The sequence below is a fragment of the Carcharhinus amblyrhynchos genome, chromosome 8 (assembly GCF_965287045.1).
Source record: "Carcharhinus amblyrhynchos chromosome 8, sCarAmb.v2.hapA, whole genome shotgun sequence".
NCBI classification, from domain to species: domain Eukaryota; kingdom Metazoa; phylum Chordata; class Chondrichthyes; order Carcharhiniformes; family Carcharhinidae; genus Carcharhinus; species Carcharhinus amblyrhynchos.
In genome coordinates this window covers 116,181,097-116,204,840 of record NC_137331.1, presented here as the reverse complement: position 1 = coordinate 116,204,840, position 23,744 = coordinate 116,181,097, and the positions used below count along the sequence as shown (strand labels likewise).

Genomic DNA, 23,744 nt, shown 5'->3' with positions numbered 1-23,744 from the left:
ATCTAAACTGCCCCCCCGCCTTATCTTGAGGCTGTGTCCTCTAGTCCTGCTATCCTTTCTAAGTGGGAAGAATCTCTCTACCTCTACCCTATCCATCCCCTTCATTATCTTATGTCTCAAGAAGATTCCCCCCTCATCCTTTTAAACTCCAACGAGCACAGACCCAGTCTATTTAGTCTCTCTTCATAGTCCAGCACCCTCATCTCCGGTATCAGCCTGGTGAACCTCCTCTGCACTCCCTCCAAGGCCAATATATCCTTCCGCAAGTGCAGTGACCAAAACTGCACACAGTACTCCAGCTGCGGCGTCAGCAGTACCCTGTACAATTGCAGCAAGACCCCCCTACTTCTATATTCTATCCCTCTCGCTATACAGGCCAACATTCCATTTGCCTTCTTGATCACCTGCTGCACCTGCAGACTGGGTTTTTGCGACTCATGCACAAGGACCCCCAGGTCCCTCTGCACCGTAGCATGCTGCAGCTTTTCGCCTTTTAAATAATAATCCCTCCTACTATTATTTCTGCCAAAGTGGATAACCTCACACTTGCTAACATTATACTCCATCTGCCAGGTCCTCACCCACTCACTCATACCTACCCTGTTAATCCCCCTGACACTAAGGGTCAACTTAGCATGGCCAATCAACCTAGCCTGCACATCGTTGGACTGTGGGAGAAAACCGGAGCACCCGGAGGAAACCCATGCAGACATGGGGAGAATGTGCAGACTCCGCACAGACAGTCACTCAAGGCTGGAATTGAACCCAGGTCCCTGACACTGTGAGGCAGCAGTGTTAACCACTGTGCCACATGCTTTATTATGGAGACATGAAGGAGGCAGTAGACCAATTAAAATATGTCAAATAGAGAGAATGTCATTCTGGTGGAGTGAATCTCACTCAAGCAACTGCAGCGGATGCTACCCAGGACACCTGCCCCTCAATTCTCAGAGGGACCCTGATCAGACTTCCTGATGGAGTGGAGCAGAAGCAGGATGCACTCTACCCCCACACTATGCTCCTCACACTCCAGCTCCCACTCAAGACCCACGCTGGCCACACCTCATCACCATCCTAAATGTCAACACTCCTGCCTACACTCTCCCTATCTGTGTCATTGCAAGACAAACTCAACCACAACAAGCATCAGTCAGCACGCCCAGCCTGAGTCACGCCGAGCCTGAGTCACGCCGGAGCTCAGAATACTCACACAATTTGAGGAGATAGCCCTCGAGCTGGTGGGGAGGAGGAAGAGTAGCAACCACGCTGATGCTGAAGTGGGGGCAGCAAATAAAACGAGAATCCTCAAGACACACTATCATTCCTTAAGTCCCATCAGTATTCCCTCCTTCATTCTCTGTAATGCATTAATGCCACCTTCCCTTCTCTTTCAAGCAAAGCATCTAAGTAGGCCAGATCATCCTTGCATCCTCCGGCCACACTGGACTCAGGCAACTCCGAGAGGAACTTCTCCAACCCCACCATGGAAGATATATCACAGCTGTCACCCGGCACCAGTGCAGATACTCACACCTCAGTGGAATCACTAAATTTATTGGTTTCTGGGTCACTCACTGGTGAGCACCTCATAGCTGAAATCCGCAGCAGGGGGAGGAAGGCACATCTTAGGGAACCGGATGGATGCCGAACCCCAGGATTCTGCTGGCACCCTGCCCAATGATGTGCCTCTGGGTCCAGTCATCCCACAGTTGATGGAGCTGCAAAGGCAGAGCCATTCCCTTGGCTGTGGTTTTGCTAGACAGTAGGTAGGGACAGTGGGAGTCTCATTCATCCATTCATAAGAACATAAGAAATAGGAGCAGGAGTCGGCCATTTAGCCTGCCCTCGAGCCTGCCCTGCCATTCAATAAGATCATGGCTGATCTGATAGTGGTTCAGTTCCACTTACCCGCCTGCTCCCCAAAACCCTTAATTCCCTTATTGGTCAAAAAGCTATCTACCTGTGACTTAAACACATTTAACGAGGTAACCTCCACTGCTTCAATAGGCAGAGAATTCCAAAGATTCACCACCTTCTGGGAGAAGTTCCTCCTCAACTCTGTTCTAAATTGACTCCCCCTTATCTTGAGGCTGTGCCCTCTAATTCTCGTTTCCTTTCTAAGTGGAAAGAATCTCTCTACCTCTACCCTATCTAGCCCCTTCATTATCTTATATGTCTCTATAAGATCCCCCCTCAGCCTTCTAAACTCCAACGAGTACAGACCCAGTCTACTCAATCTCTCCTCATATGCTAACCCCCCTCATCTCCAGAATCAACCTGCTGAACCTTCTCTGTACTCCCTCCAAAGCCAATATATCCTTTCGCAAATAGGGGGACCAAAATTGCACACAGTACTCTAATTGCGGCCTCACCAGTACCTTGTACAATTGCAGCTAGACCTCCCTGTTTTTATACTCCATCCCTCTCGCGATAAAGGTCAACATTCCATTTGCCTTCTTGATCACCTGTTGCACCTGCAAACTGAGTTTTTGCGATTCATGCACAAGGACCCCCAGGACCCTCTGCACAGTAGCATGTTGTAATTTTTCACCATTTAAATAATAGTCCATTTTACTATTATTCCTTCCAAAGTGGATAACCTCACACTTGCCAACATTATACTCCATCTGCCAAATCCTCGCCCACTCACTTAGCCTATCCAAATCTCTCTGCAGACTTTCTGCGTCTCCGCGCAATTTGCTTTCCCACTCAGCTTTGTGTCATCCGCAAACTTTGTTACTCTACACTCAGTCCCCTCCTCCAGATCGTCTATGTATATGGTAAATAGTTGAGGCCCCAGCATCGAGCCCTGCGGCACGCCACTAGTCACCAACTGCCAACCGGAAAAGCACCCATTTATTCCAACTCTCTCCTTCCTGTTAGATAGCCAATCCTCAATCCATGCTAACACTTTACCCCCAACTCCGTGTACCTTTATCTTCTGCAGCAACCTTTTGTGAGGCACCTTATCAAACGCCTTCTGGAAATCTAAAAACACCACATCCACCGGTTTCCCTCTGTCAACTGCAGTAGTCACATCTTTATAAAAATCCAGTAAATTCATCAAACACAACTTTCCCTTCATGAATCCATGCTGCGTCTGCTTGATCGAACCATTCTTTTCCAGGTGTTCTGCTATTTCTTCCTTAATAATGGATTCCAGCACTTTCCCAACTATAGACGTTAAGCTAACCAGGCTGTATTTACCCGCCTTTTGTCTATCTCCTTTTTCAAACAGCGGCATAACATTAGCTGTTTTCAATCAGCTGGCACCTCCCCAGAGTCCAGAGAATTTTGATAAATTACAACTAACACATCTGCTATTACTTCTGCCGTTTCTTTTAGTACCCTGGGATACATTCCGTCCGGACCCGGGGACTTGTCTCCCTTTCGTCCCATTAGCCTACCAAGCACTACCTCTTTAGTAATAGTAATCTTTTTAAGGTCCTCACCCCCTACAGTCCCACGTCAATTATCAGTAAGCTATTTGTGTCCTCTACCATGAAGACCGACACAAAAAACTTATTTAAGGCCTCAGCCATTTCCTCGTTTCCCATTATTAAATCCCCCTTCTCATCTTCTAAGGGTCCAACATTTACTTTAGCCACTCTTTTCCATTTTATATATTTGTAAAAACTTTTACTATCAGTTTTTATATTCTGTGCTAGTTTAGTTTCATAATTTATCTTTCCTTTCTTTATCACTTTCTTCGTAGTTCTTTGTTGTTTTTTAAAGCTTTCCCAATCTTGTAGTTCCCTACTAATTTTGGCCACTCTGTACACACTGGTTTTTAATTTGATACTCTCCTTTATTTCCTTAGTTATCCACGCTGGTTATCTCTTTTCTTACATTCCTTCTTTTTCACTGGAATATACTTTTGCTGAGTGCTGAGAAAAATCTTAAAAATCCTCCACTGTTCTTCAGCTGTCCGACCAATTAGTCTGTGCTCCCAGTCTACATTAGCTAACTCCGCCCCCATCCTATTGTACTCCCCCTTGTTCAAGGAGAGGACACTGGTTTGGGATCCTACTTTCTCACCCTCCACCTGAAATTAGAAATTCAACCATATTGTGATCATTCATTCCAAGAGGATCCCTCACAAGAAGATTAATTTTACCTGTCTCATTACACAGGACCAGATCCAAGATAGTTCACTCCCTCGTAGGTTCTGTAACATACTGTTCGAGGAAACTATCCCAACAGCATTCTAAGAACTCTTCCTCAAGTTCACCGCGTCCGACTTGAGTCGACCATCAATATGTAGGCTAAAATCCCCATGATTATTGCTGTTCCATTCTTACATTCTTATTTGTTTGTTTATCGCCCACCTCACCTCAAAGTTATTATTTGGGGGCCTATAGACCACACCCACCAGTGACTTTTTCCCCTTACTATTCCTTATCTCCACCCACATTGATTCCACATTTTGCTCCTTGGAGCCTATATCGTCTCTTACTACCACCCTGATATTATCCTTAATTAACAGAGCTATCCTGCCTCCTTTTCCTTCCTGTCTATCCTTCCAAAATGTCTGATACCCCTGGATATTCAGTTCCCAGTCCCAGTCACCCTGTAACCACATTTCTGTAATGGCCACTAGATCATACCCATTTGTGCTGATTTGTGCCATCAACTCATTGTCTTTGTTTCGAATACTACGTGCATTCAGGTAAAGTGTCTTTATACTAGCCTTTATCTGGACCCAATTTGTTAGTGCATTCTTTTGATGGCACGCTCTGTCCCTTCCTGTCGCAGACTGGTTATTCTTCCCCAGACCATCTCCCTGCACTGTGTTGACCTCCCTTCTCATGCTTGTCACCTTTTTTACTCTGCCTGAGGTTAGATTCCTGCCACCTTCTATACTCTCTGTCCGATTACGTGGTCTGGAAACGTTACTAACCTCTCCTGAGCACTCGACTCCTTTAACTAGTTGAATGACCTCATCATTAACCTGCACTCATACCCTGTCCTTTACCTTTGATTTTGTAATTCCCCATACCACTGAACACCGCCCCCCCCCCCCCGTTTAGTTTAAAGCCCTGTCCACAGCCCTAATTATACAATTTGCCAGGACTCTGGTCCCAGCACGATTCAGACAAAGACTATCTCATCAGAACAGATTCCATCTTCCCCAATACTGGTGCCAATGTCCCATGAATTCAAACCCATTCCTCCCACACCAATCTCTCAGCCAAGCATTTATCTCCTTAATCTTATTGACCCTGCGCCAATTCACTCATGGCTCAGGTAGTAATTCAGAGATTACCACCTTTTTGGTTCCGCTTTTTAATTTAGCTCCTAAGTCACTACTTAGATGACGAGGCATAGAATATCAGGAAGGCTGGCAGCATCACCCTTCGGTGTGCAAGGCTGACTGGGACAGTCCCATTGCCTTCTGTCCAAGGAGATGGTGCCATCACCATCTGTGGTCCTGCTGTCTGAGTCGCAGTACCACTGGTCCTGACCACGTGCATCAGCTGCCTCTGCTGTTGGCCAATCCTGATCAGTAAAAAGGCCAAGTCAACAGACACCAGGATTCTGATGAATCATGCACTGAAACAGTGAGCGTGAAGGAGTCGCACAGAGCCCTGATCCTCATCGCTCGATGTGTCTGTGACCTCCACCCGCAGTGCTTCCCATTACCTGTGTGAATTTCAGCCCTCCCTCACACTGCCCCCTCTGATACTACAGTCAAATCCCCTCATAGCTTCCCCTGAACTCCAGCAGGATGTATAGTGTTGAGCCTCTGTTATCTCATGGTATCTGACCCACACATTAAACCCCCCCCACCCCTCCCCACACTCACCTATGCCAAAGGATGTGCCCCGACCCTGCACACTGCTAAAGCGCATCCAAAAAAATGCATGATAACAAGGTCTGCTCACCTCAGAAATGGTGCCAGTCCTGATACTGAACAGGGACATGATGCCTGTTATCACCATCCTATCTTGCCAGGGGGTTGTCCACAGTGCAAGCTGTGCACTACTAAGGTTTGGATTGAAAGATGCTTCTGCATTCTTGGGCTGAGTGTTCCAAAGGGTCAGCCTCTATCTCCAGACTCAATCTAACTAGATCTAGCTCTGGATATTAAACTGGCTTGCTGGACTCCTCCAAGATTCATTAGTTAGTTGCTGTGGCAACAACATTCATCTTGATGAGACACAGCTGAACCCTGAGAGATCTGCAATTAGCTTTTGAAGCAATTCCCTCAAGGATAGCCTCATTCTTCCGGCTCTTCAATGTTGTGTAGTTAAGCAGCCTTGCATGAGAACAATAAACACACACTCACTGCTTGACCCGAGAGTCAGAGTTTACAGAGAAGTGGATTTGAACTACCTGTCCAATAGGCCCCTCTGGTCTCATACTATTGACAGAGTGAGGGTTGCAGGTTTCATTGAATTCGCCCTCTCTCAAGGGAGAGGGTCTTTATGCCTCATGAGGCAGAGCAGCTCCCCAATATTGATACCCCCACATTGCCCTTGCAGCCTCTCCCAAAGCAAGAGTTCTGGCCTTACCAGTGCTGCCCCTTGGCCGCCTCCCACCCAGTTTGCAGCTCCAAACAGGAAGGGCACCCACCCAGCTACTGTTTGAACAATAACTCATCATAGACAAAGGCAGAGACATAGAATCCCTGCACTGCGAAAGGAGGCCATTCATGGAGGAACCTGGAAGCGATGCCAGCTTGGCAGCCAGCACATCACCTCAGAGCAAGGAGTGACCCGGTACATGGGGAAGATAAGGATTCTGTGCGACCCTGCCCCCTCATGATGGCCACCATGATCCTCGCCCCCAACCCCAAGCTGTAGTTGTACGCATCCTCAGCATTCCTCCTGCTACCCCTTGAGTCTTGGATTGTCTGGGAAGCAGTTCACCTCCGATATCCCCCTCGGAAGTGATGGCGCCAGGTTCACGCTTGCGTAGACCTACTGTAAGTGGTGCCAAGGCAATGTCACGCTGATGCCCACTGACTATTCAGTGCAGGTTCAATATCCGGCATGATGTGCCAATGCATTCAGATTAGGTTCACGCCCTTGTCTGGCATGTTCCACACCACTCCGCTGGCGCGGCTAGTTCAAAATCAGAAAAGGCAATCTTGCTGACGAGGATCATGCTTCTCCGAACTCTCCAAGCTTTAAGGCCTCATTCCTGTCTTGCAGACAGAGAGAGTGCGCTCAAAATCTCACCCACCATTTTTGAAGAAATTTCTGTTTTTACAATGCCTTACTCAACCAACCCTCCCTCACAGCAGCACTAAGGTCATTCTTCTGAAGAGAAAGTAATCCCACGCTGTTACAAATTTTTGCTGCAGGAATACTTCCTGCAGTTCTCACAGAATTGAAGAGCTAAGGAAGATTCATGATCCTTTTCACTGAATCCCTATAGTGCAGAAGGAGGCCATTTAGCCCATCAAGTCTGCACTGACCACAATCCCATCCAGGCCCTATGCCCGCAACCCCACATATTTAATCTTCTATTCCCTTGACTGTAAGGGGCAATTTACCATGGCCAATCCACCTAACCCTGCACATCTTTGGACTGTGGGAGGAAACCGTAGTACCCGGGGGAAACCCACACAGCCATAGTGGAGAAAGTCCAAACTCCACACAGTCACCCAAGGCCAGAATTGAACCCAAGAGTCCCTGGCACTCTAACCACTGTGCCACCCAGGAGGTTGGATGCAGCACCCCAGACACTTAAACATCCCTTTCTCTCCAAATAATACAAAATATTGGGAAGGGTGTCATTTTCCCAATACATTTTGTGAATCCCATGACCAAGACCTAAGTCAATAATGATGTTCTTTGAATACACTTCTTGGAGATACAAACCATAATGTTCCTTACACAATTAGCACTGAAAATTTACACCTATTGCTTTTGCGTTTCCCAACACAGATATCTATGAATGTAAAATCTAAATCTCTCATTTTTAAATTGCACTACGATTCAAAACAGTCTTGCTGATTGTTCCACAATTTCCAATGGAAATTTCGGTACTATTGTGCTAGTTTGTGTTAAATTGTTTCGGTGGGGGGCGGGTGGAGAGGGTGCTAGTGCTGCAACATTAAACCCCTCCTGACATCCCCTTCAACGCCACAGAATATGAAAGGAGAAACAGTCTTCATTAATCTACCGAATAAACAAGAGACAAGGAGCTGTGATCTTACAGGAGCTGCAGAGAGGGCATGTGTAAAAAGCTGCCTTGTGGGATTTCATTGAAACCAGACTTCACAAACGACCTGTAAACAAAATTAACAATGTCAGAATTCTGAGCCCTTTCAATCAACCCAATCGCACCCATTGTTGACTGACTACACGTCCACCATCGTTTGTCAATATCGTCCAAATGTCCCGCAACACCATTAACAATTCGACAATCTGCATTCACACTAGTCTATTTTTAGATGCTTTGTGACACAGGCGAAATCTTTTCATGCAACATTATATAATAAACACAGCCTGGCTTCTCTGCTACCCCGTTAATGTCAAATGACAAATATTGTCGCAAAATGATGGTACTTACAAGGAAACTACGCCGGGAGGAAAACTGTGAGGAATGGATTTTCTATTTTCACATAAAGCGTTATCCTTAGAGCAAGTGCACCCTGCAGGACATCTCGTCTGTTTGGATGTCTTTGCTTCAATTAAGAGCAACAGATGCATAATCCACAAGAACAAGCAGAATCTTTTTGTGGCATTTCCCATTCTTCCATACACTGCTGGTGCGATCGGTGCAAAGAATGTCCCAGATCATGAACCGGTTGCTGATTTTAACCTGCTCCCGTGAAGACAAACTCAGCTCCTCCAACGCCTACAACAACACTTGAACTGATTTATATCTCCCCAGTGCAGCAGTGCTCCTCATAGACTGGTCTGCCTCCATTTCACCAACACGAGGGTGAACCAAAGGAATCATTTATTACCGATGGCAACACAAAACCGCCAGCCCCTGTTGTTTATTTTCGTAGATATCTTTTCTAAAATCTTTGTAACCTCGCGTTGCCTTTATTGAATCAGCTTCCTCCCCCCACACGCCCCACCCCAGCTGCTTCTCTGCATTTTACATTTTTTGGAAAATGTCCTGTGGACCCTTTGGAATAAAATGGTATGTGCTGAAATCCTCTTGGAATTCATTAAAGGAAATATTATGGTTGGATGGATCTCCAATCCCAGTACACTGCATGTGGGGAGGCGCAGTTATAAAAATTAAACAGAGCATACTGTAATACAACAGTAACCATGGAAAGCATACTGCACTGTTAGTACTGTTATTGCAGAAGTGCTTTCAACAGACAAAAACTGCTTATGTTTGCAGAGCTTTCTGAGAAAATGTATTATTGCATAAACTAACAATTAAATAATTGTGCAATATTTCAATATTTTTCTAAAATATATTGTCAATCCCAGGGAATAACATTTGATTTCAAATCTAAGCTTAACGATTACAATTGCAATCCCTGTAAAAATCCAACTACATGCTTCAGCTTTTTACACGTGCAAAGTTATATTTTGCTTTGAACAGAGAAGGATCAGACTCATGTTAATCTGTGTTGCTGCTTGCAGAGCTAAATTTAATGCAGCATTTTCCTGAGGTGCACCTACATAACACATACACAGAGCAATTTCTATTTTTAGCCGCAGCGTTAACACTGTGATGCAGGGAATGTTGTGCCCACAAGCAGAACGAGTAAGGGTTCATGTCCTTGATTTCCCATTTGAACCCGTGAGCAGAAGGCGAGGGGTAAGCAAAGCTCAGAGACACTCACAAGGAGAAGACTCTCGCTAGCTTCTGATGGGACAGCTCAAGGCCAGCATTGGGTGAAGTGTAACTGTCGGCTATACACCGACTAAGTCAATGCATCCCAAAGATAACTAATTGAGCGAAGCGCTCTGAGACATTTTGATTTGATAATATATGATACAAAATAGGTTTAAAATTACAAGTCTTTCTTTGTAAAATTACAAAGTCTTTCTTTCTAAAACTCCATTCACAACCTCAGGACATCTCAAAGTGCTTTACAAGCAATGAAGTGGGTTTTGAAGTGTGGTCATTGCTGCCATGGGTTCGATTCCCGTCTTGGGTCACTGTCTGGAGTTTGTATGTTCTCCCCGTATCAGCGTGCATTTCCTCCAGATGCTCCAGTTTCCTCCCACAGTCTGAAAGACATGCTGGTTAGGTGCATTGACTGAAACAAGTGCCCGAGTGTGGCAACTAGGGGAATTTCACAGAAGCTTCATTGCAGTGTTGATGTAAGCCTTACTTGTGACTAATAAAGAAACTTTAAACTTTACCTAGAATAGGGTGGCACGATGGCACAGTGGTTAGCATTGCTCCCTCACAGCTCTAGGGAATTGGGTACAATTCCTAGCTTGGGTAACTGTCTGTGCGGAATCTGCACATTCTCCCAATGACTGTGTGGGTTTCCTCCTGGTGCTCCGGTTTCCCCCCACACTCCAAAGATGTGCGGGATAGGTTGATTGGCCATACTATATTGCCCCTTAGTGTCCCATGGTGTGTAGGTTAGAGGAAGTAGCAGGGTAAATATGTGGAATGATGGGGATATGGCATAGGTGGGATTGTTGTCGATGTGGACTCGATGGGCCGAATGCCTTCCTTCTGCACTGTAGGAATTTTATGCAACAAAACTGAAGGTCTACAGCGCCATGGTACTCACTATCCTCCTGCATGCCTGTGAAACATGGACAGTGTATCGAAGGCATGCAAGTCAACTCAATCATTTCCACATGACTTGTCTTCGCAGAATATTACGCATCAGGTGGCGAGACAAAGTACCAGACACTGAAGTTCTCTCTAGAGCAAGTCTACCATCAGTCCACACACTGCTGATGAAAGCACAGACCCAATGGGCAGGTCATGTCATCCGTATGCCAGACGAGCGCATACCCTGGTTTGACCAGAAGTTCCAAATCACGTAAGATATGCCTTCTATTATGTACCTACACAGGAGACTTATGTAAAGATGAGATGTGAAGGCTCATTTAAGGCGCTTGAGAGTTACAAGTTAGCCAGGAAAGACCTAAAAAGAAAGCTAAGAAGAGCCAGGAGAGGACATGAGAAGTCTTTGGCGGCTAGGATTAAGAAAAATCCTAAAGCTTTCTATAGGTATGTCAGGAATAAAAGAATGACTAGGGTAAGATTGGGGCCAGTCAAGGACAGTAGTGGGAAGTTATGCATGGAGTCCGAAGAGATAGGAGAGGCACTAAATGAATATTTTTTGTCAGTATTCACATAGGAAAAAGACAATGTTGTCGAGGAGAATACTGAGATACAGGCTTTTTTTTGAGTTGTAAATTTTATTTACAAAAACTGAAGTATCACAAGTTTGCTTCTTTCAGGCGAAGACAGTAAAAGTTGTTCAATAAATACTGCTTTCTATTTCGTACTGCATTAGAATGCACTCCTGCTCCTTTTGCAATTTAGTCCAGCTTGACGAAGCCGATGTCTTTAGTATATTGTCAGAAGAACTGGTGGCACATGTTGAGGCCCTATTTCCGGATCAGGCCGTGTTGGTTCGCACACACCCGGCATGAGCAGGAGCCCTGGTCGAATTTCCTGGGGTGAGACCAATAAAGCTGCTGATGACCATGGCAGCCATACACAGAGATACAGGCTATTAGACTAGACAGGATTGAGGTTCATAAGGAGGAGATGTTAGCAATTCTGGAAAATATGAAAATAGATAAGTCCCCTGGGCTGGGTGGGATTTATCCTAGGATTCTCTGGGAGGCTAGGGAGGAGATTGCAGAGCCTTTGGCTTTGATCTTTAGGTCATCATTGTCTACAGGAATCGTGCCAGAAGACTGGAGGATAGAAAATGTTGCCCCCCTGTTCAAGACGGGGAGTAGAGACAACCCTAGTAATTATAGATCAGTGATCCTTACTTCTGTTGTGGGCAAAGTTTTGGAAAGACTTATAAGAGATAGGATTTATAATCAACTCGAGAGAAATAATTTGATTAGGGATAGTCAGCATGGTTTTGTGAAGGGTAGGTCGTGCCTCACAAACCTTATTGGAGTTCTTTGAGAAGGTAACCAAAGAGGTGGATGAGGGTAAAGCAATTGATGTGGTGTACATGGATTTCAGTAAAGCGTTTGATAAGGTTCCCCACGATAAGCTATTGCAGAAGATATGGAGGCATGGGATTGAGGGTGAGTTGTGGTTTGGATCAGAAATTGGCTAGCTGCAAGAAGACAAAGGGTGGTGGTTGATGGGAAATGTTCATCATGGAGTTCAGTTACTACTAGTGTACCGCAAGGATCTGTTTTGGGGCCACTGCTGTTTGTCATTTTCATAAATGACCTGGATGAGAGCATAGAAGGATGGGTTAGTAAATTTACGGATGACACTAAAGTTGGTGCAGTTGTGGACAGTGTGGAAGGATGTTACAGTTTGCAGAGGGACATAGGTAAGCTGCAGAGCTGGGCTGAGACATGGCAAATGGAGTTTAATGTGGAAAAGTGTGAAGTGATTCACTTTGGAAGGAGTAACAGGAATACAGAGTACTGGGCTAATGGTAAGTTACTTGGTAGTGTGGTTGAGCAGAGAGATCTCGATGTCCATGTGCGTAGATCCCTGAAAGTTGGCACCCAGTTGATAAGGTTGTTAAGAAGGCATATGGTGTGTTAGCTTTTATTGATAGAGGGATTGAGTTTAGGAGCCATGAGGTCATATTGCAGCTGTACAAAACTCTGGCGAGGCCGCACTTGGAGTATTGCATACAGTTCTGGTCGCTGCATTATAGGAAGGATGTGGAAGCATTGGAAAGGATACAGAGGAGATTTATTAGGATGTTGCCTGGTATGGTGGGAAGGTCTTATGACGAAAGTCTGAGGGACTTGAGACTGTTTTCATTAGAGAGAAGAAGGTTAAGAGGTGACTTAATAGAGGCATATAAGACGATTAGATAGGTTCACACTGTCCACCCTTTTTCCTCAGATAGAGATGGCTAGCACGAGGGAACATAGCTTTAAATTGAGGGGTGATAGATATAGGACAGATTTCAGAGGTAGGTTCTTTACTCAGAGAGTAGTAAGGGCATGGAATGCCCTGCCTGCAACAATAGTGAATTCACCAACATTAAAAGGCATTTAAATGGTCATAGGATAAACATATGGATGATATTGGAACAGTGTAGGTTAGATGGACTTTAGATTGATTTCACAGGTCAGTGCAACATTGAGGGCCGAAGGGCCTGTACTATGTTCTTTTGCAGACAAACATACACACAGTGTAACCCCACGTGGCAAGGCAGCTGCTATCCACTGAATAAAGTTAAAGTTAATTTATTAGTCACAAGTAAGGCTTACATTGACACTGCAATCAAGTTACTGTGAAATTCCCCGAGTCACCACATTCCGGTGCCTGTTCATGTCAATGCATGTCTTTCAGACTGTGGGAAGAAACCGGAGCAAACTCCATACAGACAGTGACCCAAGCTGGCAATCGAACCTGGGTCCCTGGCATTGTGAGGCAGCAGTGTTAACCACTGTGCTACCATGCTGCCCATGTTGACAGGTAGAGAGTAGCCAGGTATCCAATACCCAATGAAGACCAAGAGGAATTGACACCCAGCAGAGGTCTCGGGCATCCAGAAGCTAGCCAGTCAGGCAGGTACAAATAGAAGGGTTGTTGGGGAGGAAGACTCAACTGGGGTAAGCCATGGAGTACAGGTCTCAGGGGTAGAGCCTGTCCTTGATGCTCAGGTGGGAAGGGGGAAGAAAAGAGCAGGATTAGTGATTGGGGATTCCATAGTTAAGGGGATAGATAGGAGAGTTTGTGGGAATGAGCGAGACTCGCGGTTGGTATGTTGCCTCCCAGGTGCCAGGGTCCATGATACCTCCGATCGAGTGTTTGAGATCCTTAAGGGGGAGGGGAACCAGCCCCAAGTTGTTGTTCATGTAGGCACCCATGACATAGGTAGGAAAAGAGACGGGGATATAAAACAGAAATTCAGAGAGTTAGGGTGGAAGCTTAGGGCTAAAACAAACAGAGTGGTTATGTCTGGTTTGTTACCTGTGCCGTGGGATAGCATGGAGAAGAATAGAGAAAGAGAACATTTGAACTCGTGGCTAAAGGGATGGTGCAGGAGGGAAGGGTTCAGATACTTGGACAATTGGGTCTCATTCTGGGGTAGGTGGGACCTCTACAAGAGGGATGGTCTGCACCTGAACCAGAGGGGAACTAATATCTTGGGGGGAAAATTTGCCAATGCTATTCGGGAGGGGGGGGTGGGTTTAAACTGATTCAGAGGGGGGATGGGAACCTGAACTGTAGCTCCAATGTACAGGAGGATGAGAATAGGGAGGTCATGGATAAGGTTGCTAGGTCACAGCAGTGTATTGGCAGGCGGGAGGGTGGTTTGAAGTGCGTATACTTTAATGCGAGGAGCATACACAATAAGGTGGACGAACTTGCAGCCTGGATTGGTGCCTGGGACTTCGATGTTGTGGCCATTACAGAGACATGGATAGAGCAGGGACAGGAATGGTTGTTGCAGGTTCCAGGGTTCAGATGTTTCAGTCAGAGCAGAGAAGGTGGTAGAAGAGGGGGAGGCGTGGCATTATTAGTCAAGGACAGTATTACGGTGGCAGAAAGGACATTTGATGTGGACCTGTCTATTGAGGTAGTATGGGCTGAGATTAGAAACAGGAAAGGAGAGATCACACTGTTGGGAGTTTTTCATAGGCCTCCAAAAAGTTCCAGAGATGTAGAGGAAAGGATTGCAAAGATGATCCTGGATAGGTGAGAAAGTAACAGGGTAGTTGTTATGGGGGACTTTAACTTTACAAATATCAGTTGGAAAAGCTATAGTTCAAGCACGTTAGAGGGGTCAGTGTTTGTCCAATGTGTGCAGGAAGGTTTCATGACACAGTATGTAGATAGGCCAACAAGAGGTGAGGCTACATTGGATTTGGTACTGGGTAATGAACCAGATCAGGTGTTAGACTTGAAGGTAGGTGAGCACTTTGGTGATAGTGACCACAATTCGGTTACGTTTACCTTAGTGATGGAAAAGGATAGGCATATACTGAAGGGCAGAAGTTACAGCTGGGGGAGAGGTAATTATGAGGCTATTAGGTGAGATTTAGGATACATAAGGTGGAGTAGGAAATTGCAAGGGCTGGGAACATCTGAAATGTGGAGCTTATTCAAGGAGCAGCTACTGCGAGCCGTTGATAAATATGTACCTGTCAGGCAGGGAGGAAGTGGTTGAGCGGGGGAACCGTGGTGTACTAAGGAAGTTGAATCTCTGGTGAAGAGGAAGAAGGAGGCTTATGTAAAGATGAGACGTGAAGGCTCAGTTAGGGCACTGGAGAGTTATAAATTAGCCAGGAAGGAGCTAAAGAGAGAGTTAAGAAGAGCTAGAAGGGGACATGAGAAGACTTTGGCAGATAGGATCAAGGAAAATCCTAAAGCTTTCTACAGGTATGTCAAGAATAAAAGATTGGTTAGGGCGCGATTAGGGCCAGTCAGAGACAGCAGTGAGAAGTTGTGTGTGGAGCCTGAAGAGATAGGAGAGGCACTGAATGAGTATTTTTTGTCAGTATTCACGCAGTATTCACGTAGTCGAGGAGAATACTGTGGTACCAGGTAGTAGACTAGACAGGATTGACGTACATAAGGAGGAGATGTGAGCAATTCTTGAGAGTGTGAAAATAGATAAGTCCCCTGGGCCGGATGGGATTTACCATAGGATTCTCTGGGAGGCTAGGGAGGAGATTGCAGAGCCTTTGGCTTTGATCTTCATGTCATCATTGGCTTCAGGTATAGTGCCAGAAGACTGGAGGATAACAAATGTTGTCCCCTTGTTCAAGAAGGGGAGTAGAGACCATCCTGGGAATTATAGACCTGTGAGCCTTACTTCTGTTGTGGGCAAAGTTTTGGAAAGAATTATAAGGAATAGGATTTATAATCATCTAGAGGGAAATAAATTGATTAGGGATAGTCAACACAGTTTTGTGAAGGGTAGGTCGTGCCTCACAAACCTTATCGAACTTTTTGAAAAGGTGACCAAAGAGGTGGATAAGGGTAAGGCAGTTGACGTGGTGTATATGGATTTTAGCAAAGCGTTTGATAAGGTTCCCCATGGTAGGCTATTGCAGAAAATGCAGATGCATGGGATTGAGGGTGATTTAGCAGTTTGGATCAGGCATTGGCTAGCTGATAGAAGACAGAGGGTGGTGGTTGATGGGAAATATTCAACCTGGAGTGCAGTTAAAGTGGTGTACCTCAAGGATCTGTTTTGGGGCCACTGCTGTTTGTCATTTTTATAAATGACCTAGATGAGGGTGTAGAAAGATGGATTAGTAAATTTGCTGATGACACCAAAGTTGGAGGAGTTGTAGACAGTGAGGATGGATGTTACAGTTTGCAGAGGGACATAGATAAGCTGCAGAGGTGGCGGATGGAGTTTAATGAGGAAAAGTGTGAGGTGATTCACTTTGGTAAGAATAACAGGAGTACAGAATATAGGGCTAATGGAAGGACTCTTAGTAGTGTTGACAAGCAGAGAGATCTCGGGGTACATGTGCATAGCTCCCTGAAAGTTGGCACCCAGGTTGATAAGGTTGTTAAGAAGGCATACGGTGTGTTAGCTTTTATTGGTAGAGAGATTGAATTTCGGAGCCATGAGGTCATGTTACAACTGTACAAAACTCTGGTGTGGCCGCACTTGGAGTATCGCGTACAGTTCTGGTCGCCGCATTATAAGAAAGATGTTGAGGCATTGGAAAGGGTGCAGAGGAGGTTTACCAGGATGTTGCCTGGTATGGTGGGAAGGTCTTATGAGGAAAGACTGAGGGACTTGAGGTTATTTTCATTGGAGAGAAGAAGGTTACGAGGTGACCTGATTGAGGCATACAAGATGATCAAAGGATTGGATAGGGTGGACAGTGAGAGCCTTTTACCTCGGATGGTGATGGCTAACACAAGAGGACATAGCTTTAAATTAAGGGGTGGTAATTATAGGACGGATGTCAGAGGTATGTTCTTTACTCAGAGGGTAGTAAGGTCATGAAATGCCCTGCCTGCAGCAGTTGTGGACTCGCCAACTTTAAGGGCGTTCAAATGGTCAGTGGATAGGCATATGGATAACATTGGAATAGTTTAGGTTAGAGGGTCATTAGATTGGTTCCACTGGTCGGTGCAACATCGAGGGCCGAAGGGCCTGTACTGCGTTGTAATGTTCTATGTTCTATGTTCTATGAATACTGGCCAATCCGACTGAACTCTGTGGCTCAAAATAAGGAATTCACTCCATCGGCACAAAGATGCCTGATTAAAATCGATTGAGCAGATTATTATTTTCTTGTTCTATGAAAAACAAAACAGGAGAGGTAACCTTATAAAGATAGAATTTACAGCGCAGAAACAGGTCACTCGGTCTCTCAGGGGAGGCGATGGCCTAGTGGTGTTATCACTAAACTGTTAATCCAGAAACTCAGCTAATATATTGGGGACCCAGGTTCGAATCCCACTGCATCAGATGGTGGAATTTGAATGCAATAAAAAATATCTGGAATTAAGAGTCTAATGATGACCATGAAGCCATTGTCAGAAAAACCCATCTGGTTCGCTAATGTGCTTTGGGGAAGGAAATCTGCCATCCTCATCTGGTCTGGCCTACTTGTGATTCCAGAGCCACAACAATGTGGTTGACTCCCAACTGCCCTCAGGCAACTCAGAATGGGCAATAAATTCTGGCCAGTCAGTGACGTTCATGTCCCATGAATGAGCAAAAAATATACATTTTTCTAGTTCTCCCTTCTGTTAGGGACCAAATCAGAAACTCCAATGTATGTTATAAAGTTAGCCTAACCCTTTATTTGATTTTGGCATTATAGCAAGCATAAAGTGCTCCAGGTATGACTGAAGCTTTCATTAAAACAAGCTTTATTTCAGAACATAGTTAGAATACATCAAAAAGCCTTCTGACTCCCATTCAGCAATTTTCAGAGAAGGATATATCCCCAAACAACATAACTGCAGAGAAATAAATCTAGTTTTTGGCAGATCCCAATCTCCAGACCTCAGAGAGAGAAAGAGCAACTTTTCTTTGCCGCTTCCAATCAGCCACTGACTTGTTTTTTTTTGTGTAAGCCTAGTCCCGCCCTATGACCACACCTGTCAATTAACCTAATCAAGTCCCACACTGTAAAAAAACACTAAATTAATAACCCTGCATTAGTCCAGATTAAAAGAAACATTGCAGCAATTATGATCAATTATGCTGCTGCAGTAACAATAGGGACTACTGTGTACAGACAAAATGGCACCAATACATAGATATGACTGCTAAAAAAAATCTGCACAAGACACAAATACATTTCATAAAGGAACAGTATTATCACACTTCCTCATGTGTTAATCAACTTTGTCTTAAATTTATCTGTAAAATTTGTATCAAGCACTCCTTATGGTAGTGATTTTGACATTCTAACCATTCTCAGGTTGCTCCTGAATTCCCTATTAGATGTACTGGTGAGTATCATATATTTGTGGCACTTAGTTTTATTATTCACTACAAGTAAAAGCATTGGGTGGAATCTTGTGGTGGGGGTTTGGTGATGTAAGCATTTAATTGGACTAAATTGGGGCATTTAATCGGTTGGGGTACTGCCACTTTCCCACCTCCCCCCATTAAGTCTGTGGCAGGAAGCCATTAATGACAACTTAAAGGCCTCATTTTGCCGCCACTGCTATTAACCTTTACAGGCAGCATGACAAGAGGACTTACAGGCTCCCAGGATGGGTCCTCATTCAAAGCCGCTCAATACCTGATTGAGGGGCTTAGCATAGAGAGAGGGGGAGCCCCTCTGAAAGTCACCACCCTGCATGTGCTAACAAACCCCCTCAATGTCCCCCTCCCTTGACCCTTCCACCATCATTTACCTGAGTGTGGGCCTTCTTCAATTCCTAGGCCTTGGGCCAGTGTCATACCAGCAGTAGCCACCACCTCCCCAGTGGCACTGATGAGTACAGAAGATTGTTGGTCTCTGATTCATCAGCATTTGACATTAACCCCCCTCGCTTCCCCCCCAGCCGGGTCCTTAATCCCAGGGGAAGGCCCGCCAGTCAAACATAAACAGTTGCAACTCATTAATTCTTTTCTGAACATCAACTTTCAACTGAACTTTAACTCTTAAATTATACTTTAACTTTCTAACCACAATTACTTTCTCACCCAATTCCTGAAAAGCAATTCAGAATGTCCACTTCCAATTGTACTTCAAGATGAATGATGATACACACCCATCACAGCTGTAACACACCCAATCAACTCACTACCTCTTCAAGGATATTTTAAATCTCAATACTACATCTAAAATGTAATAAATAAAAATGAAGCGTGTCTCCCTGAAACCTTAATCAGGTTCATTTGGATAACATCTGGGATTTTTTGAATTAATTTATGTGATGTGGGCATCTCTGGTTGATCATCATTTATTACTCATCCCTACTTGCCCTTGTGTTGGTAGTGGTGAGCTGCTTTCTTGAACTGCTGCAGTCCCTGTGGTGTAGGTGTACCCACAATGCTGTAAGGGGGAGGTCCAGGATTTTGACCCAGGGACAGTGAAGGAACAGTGATATATTTCCAAATCAGGATAGTGAGTGGCTTGGAGGGGAACCTCAAGGTGGTGATATTCACAGGCACCTGCTGCTCTTGCCCTTCTAGACAGTAGCAGATAAAAAAAATTGTGGGGCCGAAGGGCCTGTTTCCCATGCTGTGCTATTCTTAATCCTAACTGAACATCAATTTTAACTATTTAACTGAAAATAGATACTACCAAGTTAGGAAAACCTTGGCCAAGAAATATCCTTGATGTGGAATCAGTCTTCTCTCTGAAGCATTCTTCAGGGGACAAGCTTTGTTGCGATGGTTGGTCTCTTCCGAATTATTGCTGCCAAACAAAGGACTCACGTGTCTTTTAGCCACAATTCTCCACTTGCTTCCAGAAGATTCTCTGTCATCCAGCCAATTGTGTAACCAGAAATCAATCACATGGCTCAAACATCCAATGAAACTACTTTTGAACGAACCCATGATATTTAGTTCATTTACATGTCCCATACACAGCATCCATAAATCAGAGCCATGCTGTCTCAGTTAATGTGAACAACCTCCCTGATCTGACCAACACAGGAAGCTTCAGATCACAGCTCCAAGGCCAGAGCCTCTTTACCACCTGCATCTGGTTTTAATCTATAAATTGACCAAAATTCCCAGCATGCTTAGCTCTCACCCAGAATAGCCACTTTAAAGCCACTATTGTTCTTATTGTTGTTAAATCATTGTCGTAACCATTCTTTCTCCGACCACATCAGTGTCTCTTTCTGTCAAATCTATCAAAACCTTTCAAAATTTTGAAGACATGCTAGTTGACTGTCAGCCTTCTCTATGGTATAGATAAAATTTCCAGCTGTTCCATTTTTCTTGATAGATATCCTGCCCTCTTTTAAAGTTTATTTATTAGTTTAAGTTTTAAGTTAAAGTTTTTAAGTTTATTTATTATTGTCACAAGTAGGCTTACAATAACACTGCAATGAAGTTATGCGAAAATCCTCTAATCGCCACACTCCAGCACCTGTTCGGATATACTGAGGGAGGATTTAGGATGTCCAACATACCTAACCAGCACGTCTTTTGTACTGTGGGAGGAAATTGGAGAACCCGAAGGAAACCGACACAGACGTGGAGAGAACATACAGACTCTGCGCAGACAGAGACCCAAGCCAGAAATTGAACCCGGGTCCCTGGCGCTGTGAGGCCCACTTTTGTGGTTTTGGTTAAATTCTGTTCAATGTGAAGTTAGCTGAAAGGAATGTAATCTTAATGATCATAGATGTGTCTTCAGTGGTTATGCCGTGTTGTATGTTCACCGCCATTTCTGGGAAATCTGGATCAGGGCCATCTGGGGATTACTTTTATTCATCAAATGCACACTTTGCCATGATTCAACACAGCAGAGTTAATCAAAAATATAAGACATCCAGAGCTAGTTCTGAAACTGACCTCCTGCATCATACACCTTAAACTCAACTGGAGTCACCACATAAATACAATGGTCAGAGGCTGGGAATACTGCAGAGGATAATTCACCTCCTGACTCCCCAAACCCTATCCACCATCTCCAAGTCACTTGCCTGGATGAGTGCAGCTCCAAGAACACTCAAGAAGTTTGACACCATCCAGGACAAAGCAGCTCACTTGATTGGCACCACATCTACAAACATTCAATCCCTTGTCACACTAGCAGCAGTATGTACCATCTCCACAATGCACTGCAGCAATTCATCAAAGATCCTTAGACAGCACCTTTCAAATCCACAAACACTTCCATCTAGAAGGACAAGGGCAGCAGTTACATGAGAACACCATCAAATGTACGTTCCTCACTGATGTGGGGTAGTATAGAATGCTTAGTATGAAGCCCTTCTTTTAATTATACTATAATAAGTAAACTAGGTTAAGGTAATTACAAAGTGCCTTCCATATATAGTAAGAATTCACAGTGTGCCTAGAACAAATTGCAAAGATATTATAAACTGTATATTCACAAATTAACCAAGTATTATTAACTTCAACTGTATTTTCAACCCTGTATTGTGCGCCTTGGCCAACTTTGTTCTGAATGCAGCATGATGGGAAACACAGTGGTAGACAGGCCAAATTCTTTTAATACAATACAGCACAGAAAGGCTGCTTCTCTTATCTGTTTTTGGATACACGAAAACAAGTTGAATCATAGGCCTGCTATTTAAGGGAGTGGATTTGTTCATGGTAGTGAGGCTGGAGCAGTCTCTCAAGCTGAGGCCCAGGTTCCAGCGAAAGAGTGGCTCCTTTCACCAATTAAAAATCACAGATGTTAATAATGCCCTTGGTTACTGGGTTAGATTTCCCAGGTAAAGGGGAATGAGCTTACATGGGCAATAAGCTAATAATCACCTATTCCTGTTGACATGTGGAATGTTATTGGCTAAGGTAATAATGTTGAATGTTGTGATTGGACCCTCTAGTCTGATTGATGAGTCTAGGCGGGATATTGAAATGTTAAGAATAATATCATAATTTTACCAGGCAGTATTAGATCAGAGAGCACAGTCAACCCTCAATGACAGTGTCTCTCTCCTGATGCATGCATTACCAAATAAATTCCTTTTTGTTCTTTAAATATATGCTGTCTTTCACAGTCTATATATTGGTTGAATGAGGTTCAACAAATACAGGGCACCCACAGGGAACACCCTTCAGAAAATTCATCTTACAATTTGGCACTGCGACAGCAGGATACTCACCGGTGACTGGCAGTGAGATGTGTTCCCAAAAGGTGGGTGAGTACTTTCTTTAAATACCACCCAGTAGCTAGGGGACTATGCATCTGGCAGCCAGAAGTCGTAAGTTGAGTATCTTGGACTGGGGCAGTGGTGTGAAAACAGCGTGTGTGTAAAGAGCCCACGCTTACACACTGGGACAGGAGCTGGGACAGACCCTTGGATCTCCTATGGAGTGGAGCAAAAAGCTGCATGGGTAGAAGAGGAGTTTGCAGAGAAGCTGTGCTAAAACATAGAGGTTATGTGTATGTGCCGGCGTTGGACTGGGGTAAACCAGGTGTTGTGAGACTTCTTACTGTGTAAGCATAGAGGGCCAGGGAAGGACTCTCAGACACTTCTATGCCACAGAGCCAAAGAGGTCGCGTAGCTAGAGAAGTGTCAAGTGGCTAGACCATGCGTACAGACGACGGCTGGCTCGGGCACAAGGAACTCGCAAGGAGGGGTTCCAGAGGTAGGGACAAGGCCGTGTGAGAGAACCAGCAAGGAGAGGTCCTAGGGGTACAGGTCTCCTGTGAGAGAGAGAGAGAGAAAGAGGCAGGTTTAATTGGTTGGTCTAAAGCGTCATAGATCAAAGAGGGACGTAAAGGGTTAAAAGCAGGCATGGACTCTGTATGGCACAGAGACAAAGAGGATGTAATTGTGTGATTCATGGTCATTTTCAAGAATAGGAATCCAACAGAGATTTGAGTTCTGCCATGTAGAGAAAGAAAAATCAATTTCATGATGGCGTGATGTTATGTCTGAAAAGTTGTAAGGAGAGTTAACCATTTAGACACACAGCTGATTTGATTTTATATCTATCTGTATTGGTTACGGAGGCAGAGTTGTAGAAATAATTAATCATGCAAATTTTGAGCTAAACTGGAAAGATTGTAAATGAAGAAGTTTTAATTTAGTAGGGATATTTAAAAGTGATAAAAATAAAAATAAATTTAATCAGGATCAGGCTTGTTGTTAATTTCAAAAATGTATTCTTGACTGAACTGACAATGGAAAGATAAACAGAGAGAATTATTCTGGAATGTCTAAAGTGATAATGTAAATCTGAGTGAATTTACTTTGCCCCTGCTGAAACATAGAACATAGAACACTACAGCACAAACAGGCCCTTCGGCCACAAGTTGCGCCGATCATATCCATACCTACCAGGCCATAGAACTATCTGTAACTCCCAATCCCATTAAATGCCATGTACTCATCCAGAAGTCTTTTAAAAGACCCCAGCGAGTTCTCCTCTACCACCACTGACGGCAGCCGATTCCACTCACTCACCACCCTCTGAGTGAAAAACTTACCCCTAACATTTCCTCTGTACTTGCTTCCTAGCACCTTAAACCTGTGTCCTCTCATTGCGACCATTTCAGCCCTGGGAAATAGCCTCCGAGAATCCA

General features: G+C 44.5%; 1 protein-coding gene and 1 pseudogene across 1 annotated transcript in view; both read right to left on the bottom strand.

Annotated features, from left to right (window-relative positions):
• LOC145346859 (leucine-rich glioma-inactivated protein 1-like) overlaps nucleotides 1-8,936 on the bottom strand; it is a 30,586-nt gene extending 21,650 nt beyond the window's left edge. The window contains exons 1-2 of the mRNA XM_080194703.1: nucleotides 8,524-8,936; nucleotides 8,168-8,239 (exon numbers count right to left, since the gene is read on the bottom strand). Of these exons, the coding sequence (XP_080050829.1) occupies nucleotides 8,168-8,239; nucleotides 8,524-8,705 (254 nt within the window). The 5' untranslated portion in view covers nucleotides 8,706-8,936. The remainder of the gene's footprint in view (nucleotides 1-8,167; nucleotides 8,240-8,523) is intronic.
• A 2,404-nt stretch (nucleotides 8,937-11,340) lies between these two features.
• Nucleotides 11,341-18,958, bottom strand: LOC145346396 (small ribosomal subunit protein uS14 pseudogene; annotated as a pseudogene).
• Between the last annotated feature and the right edge of the window lie 4,786 nt (nucleotides 18,959-23,744).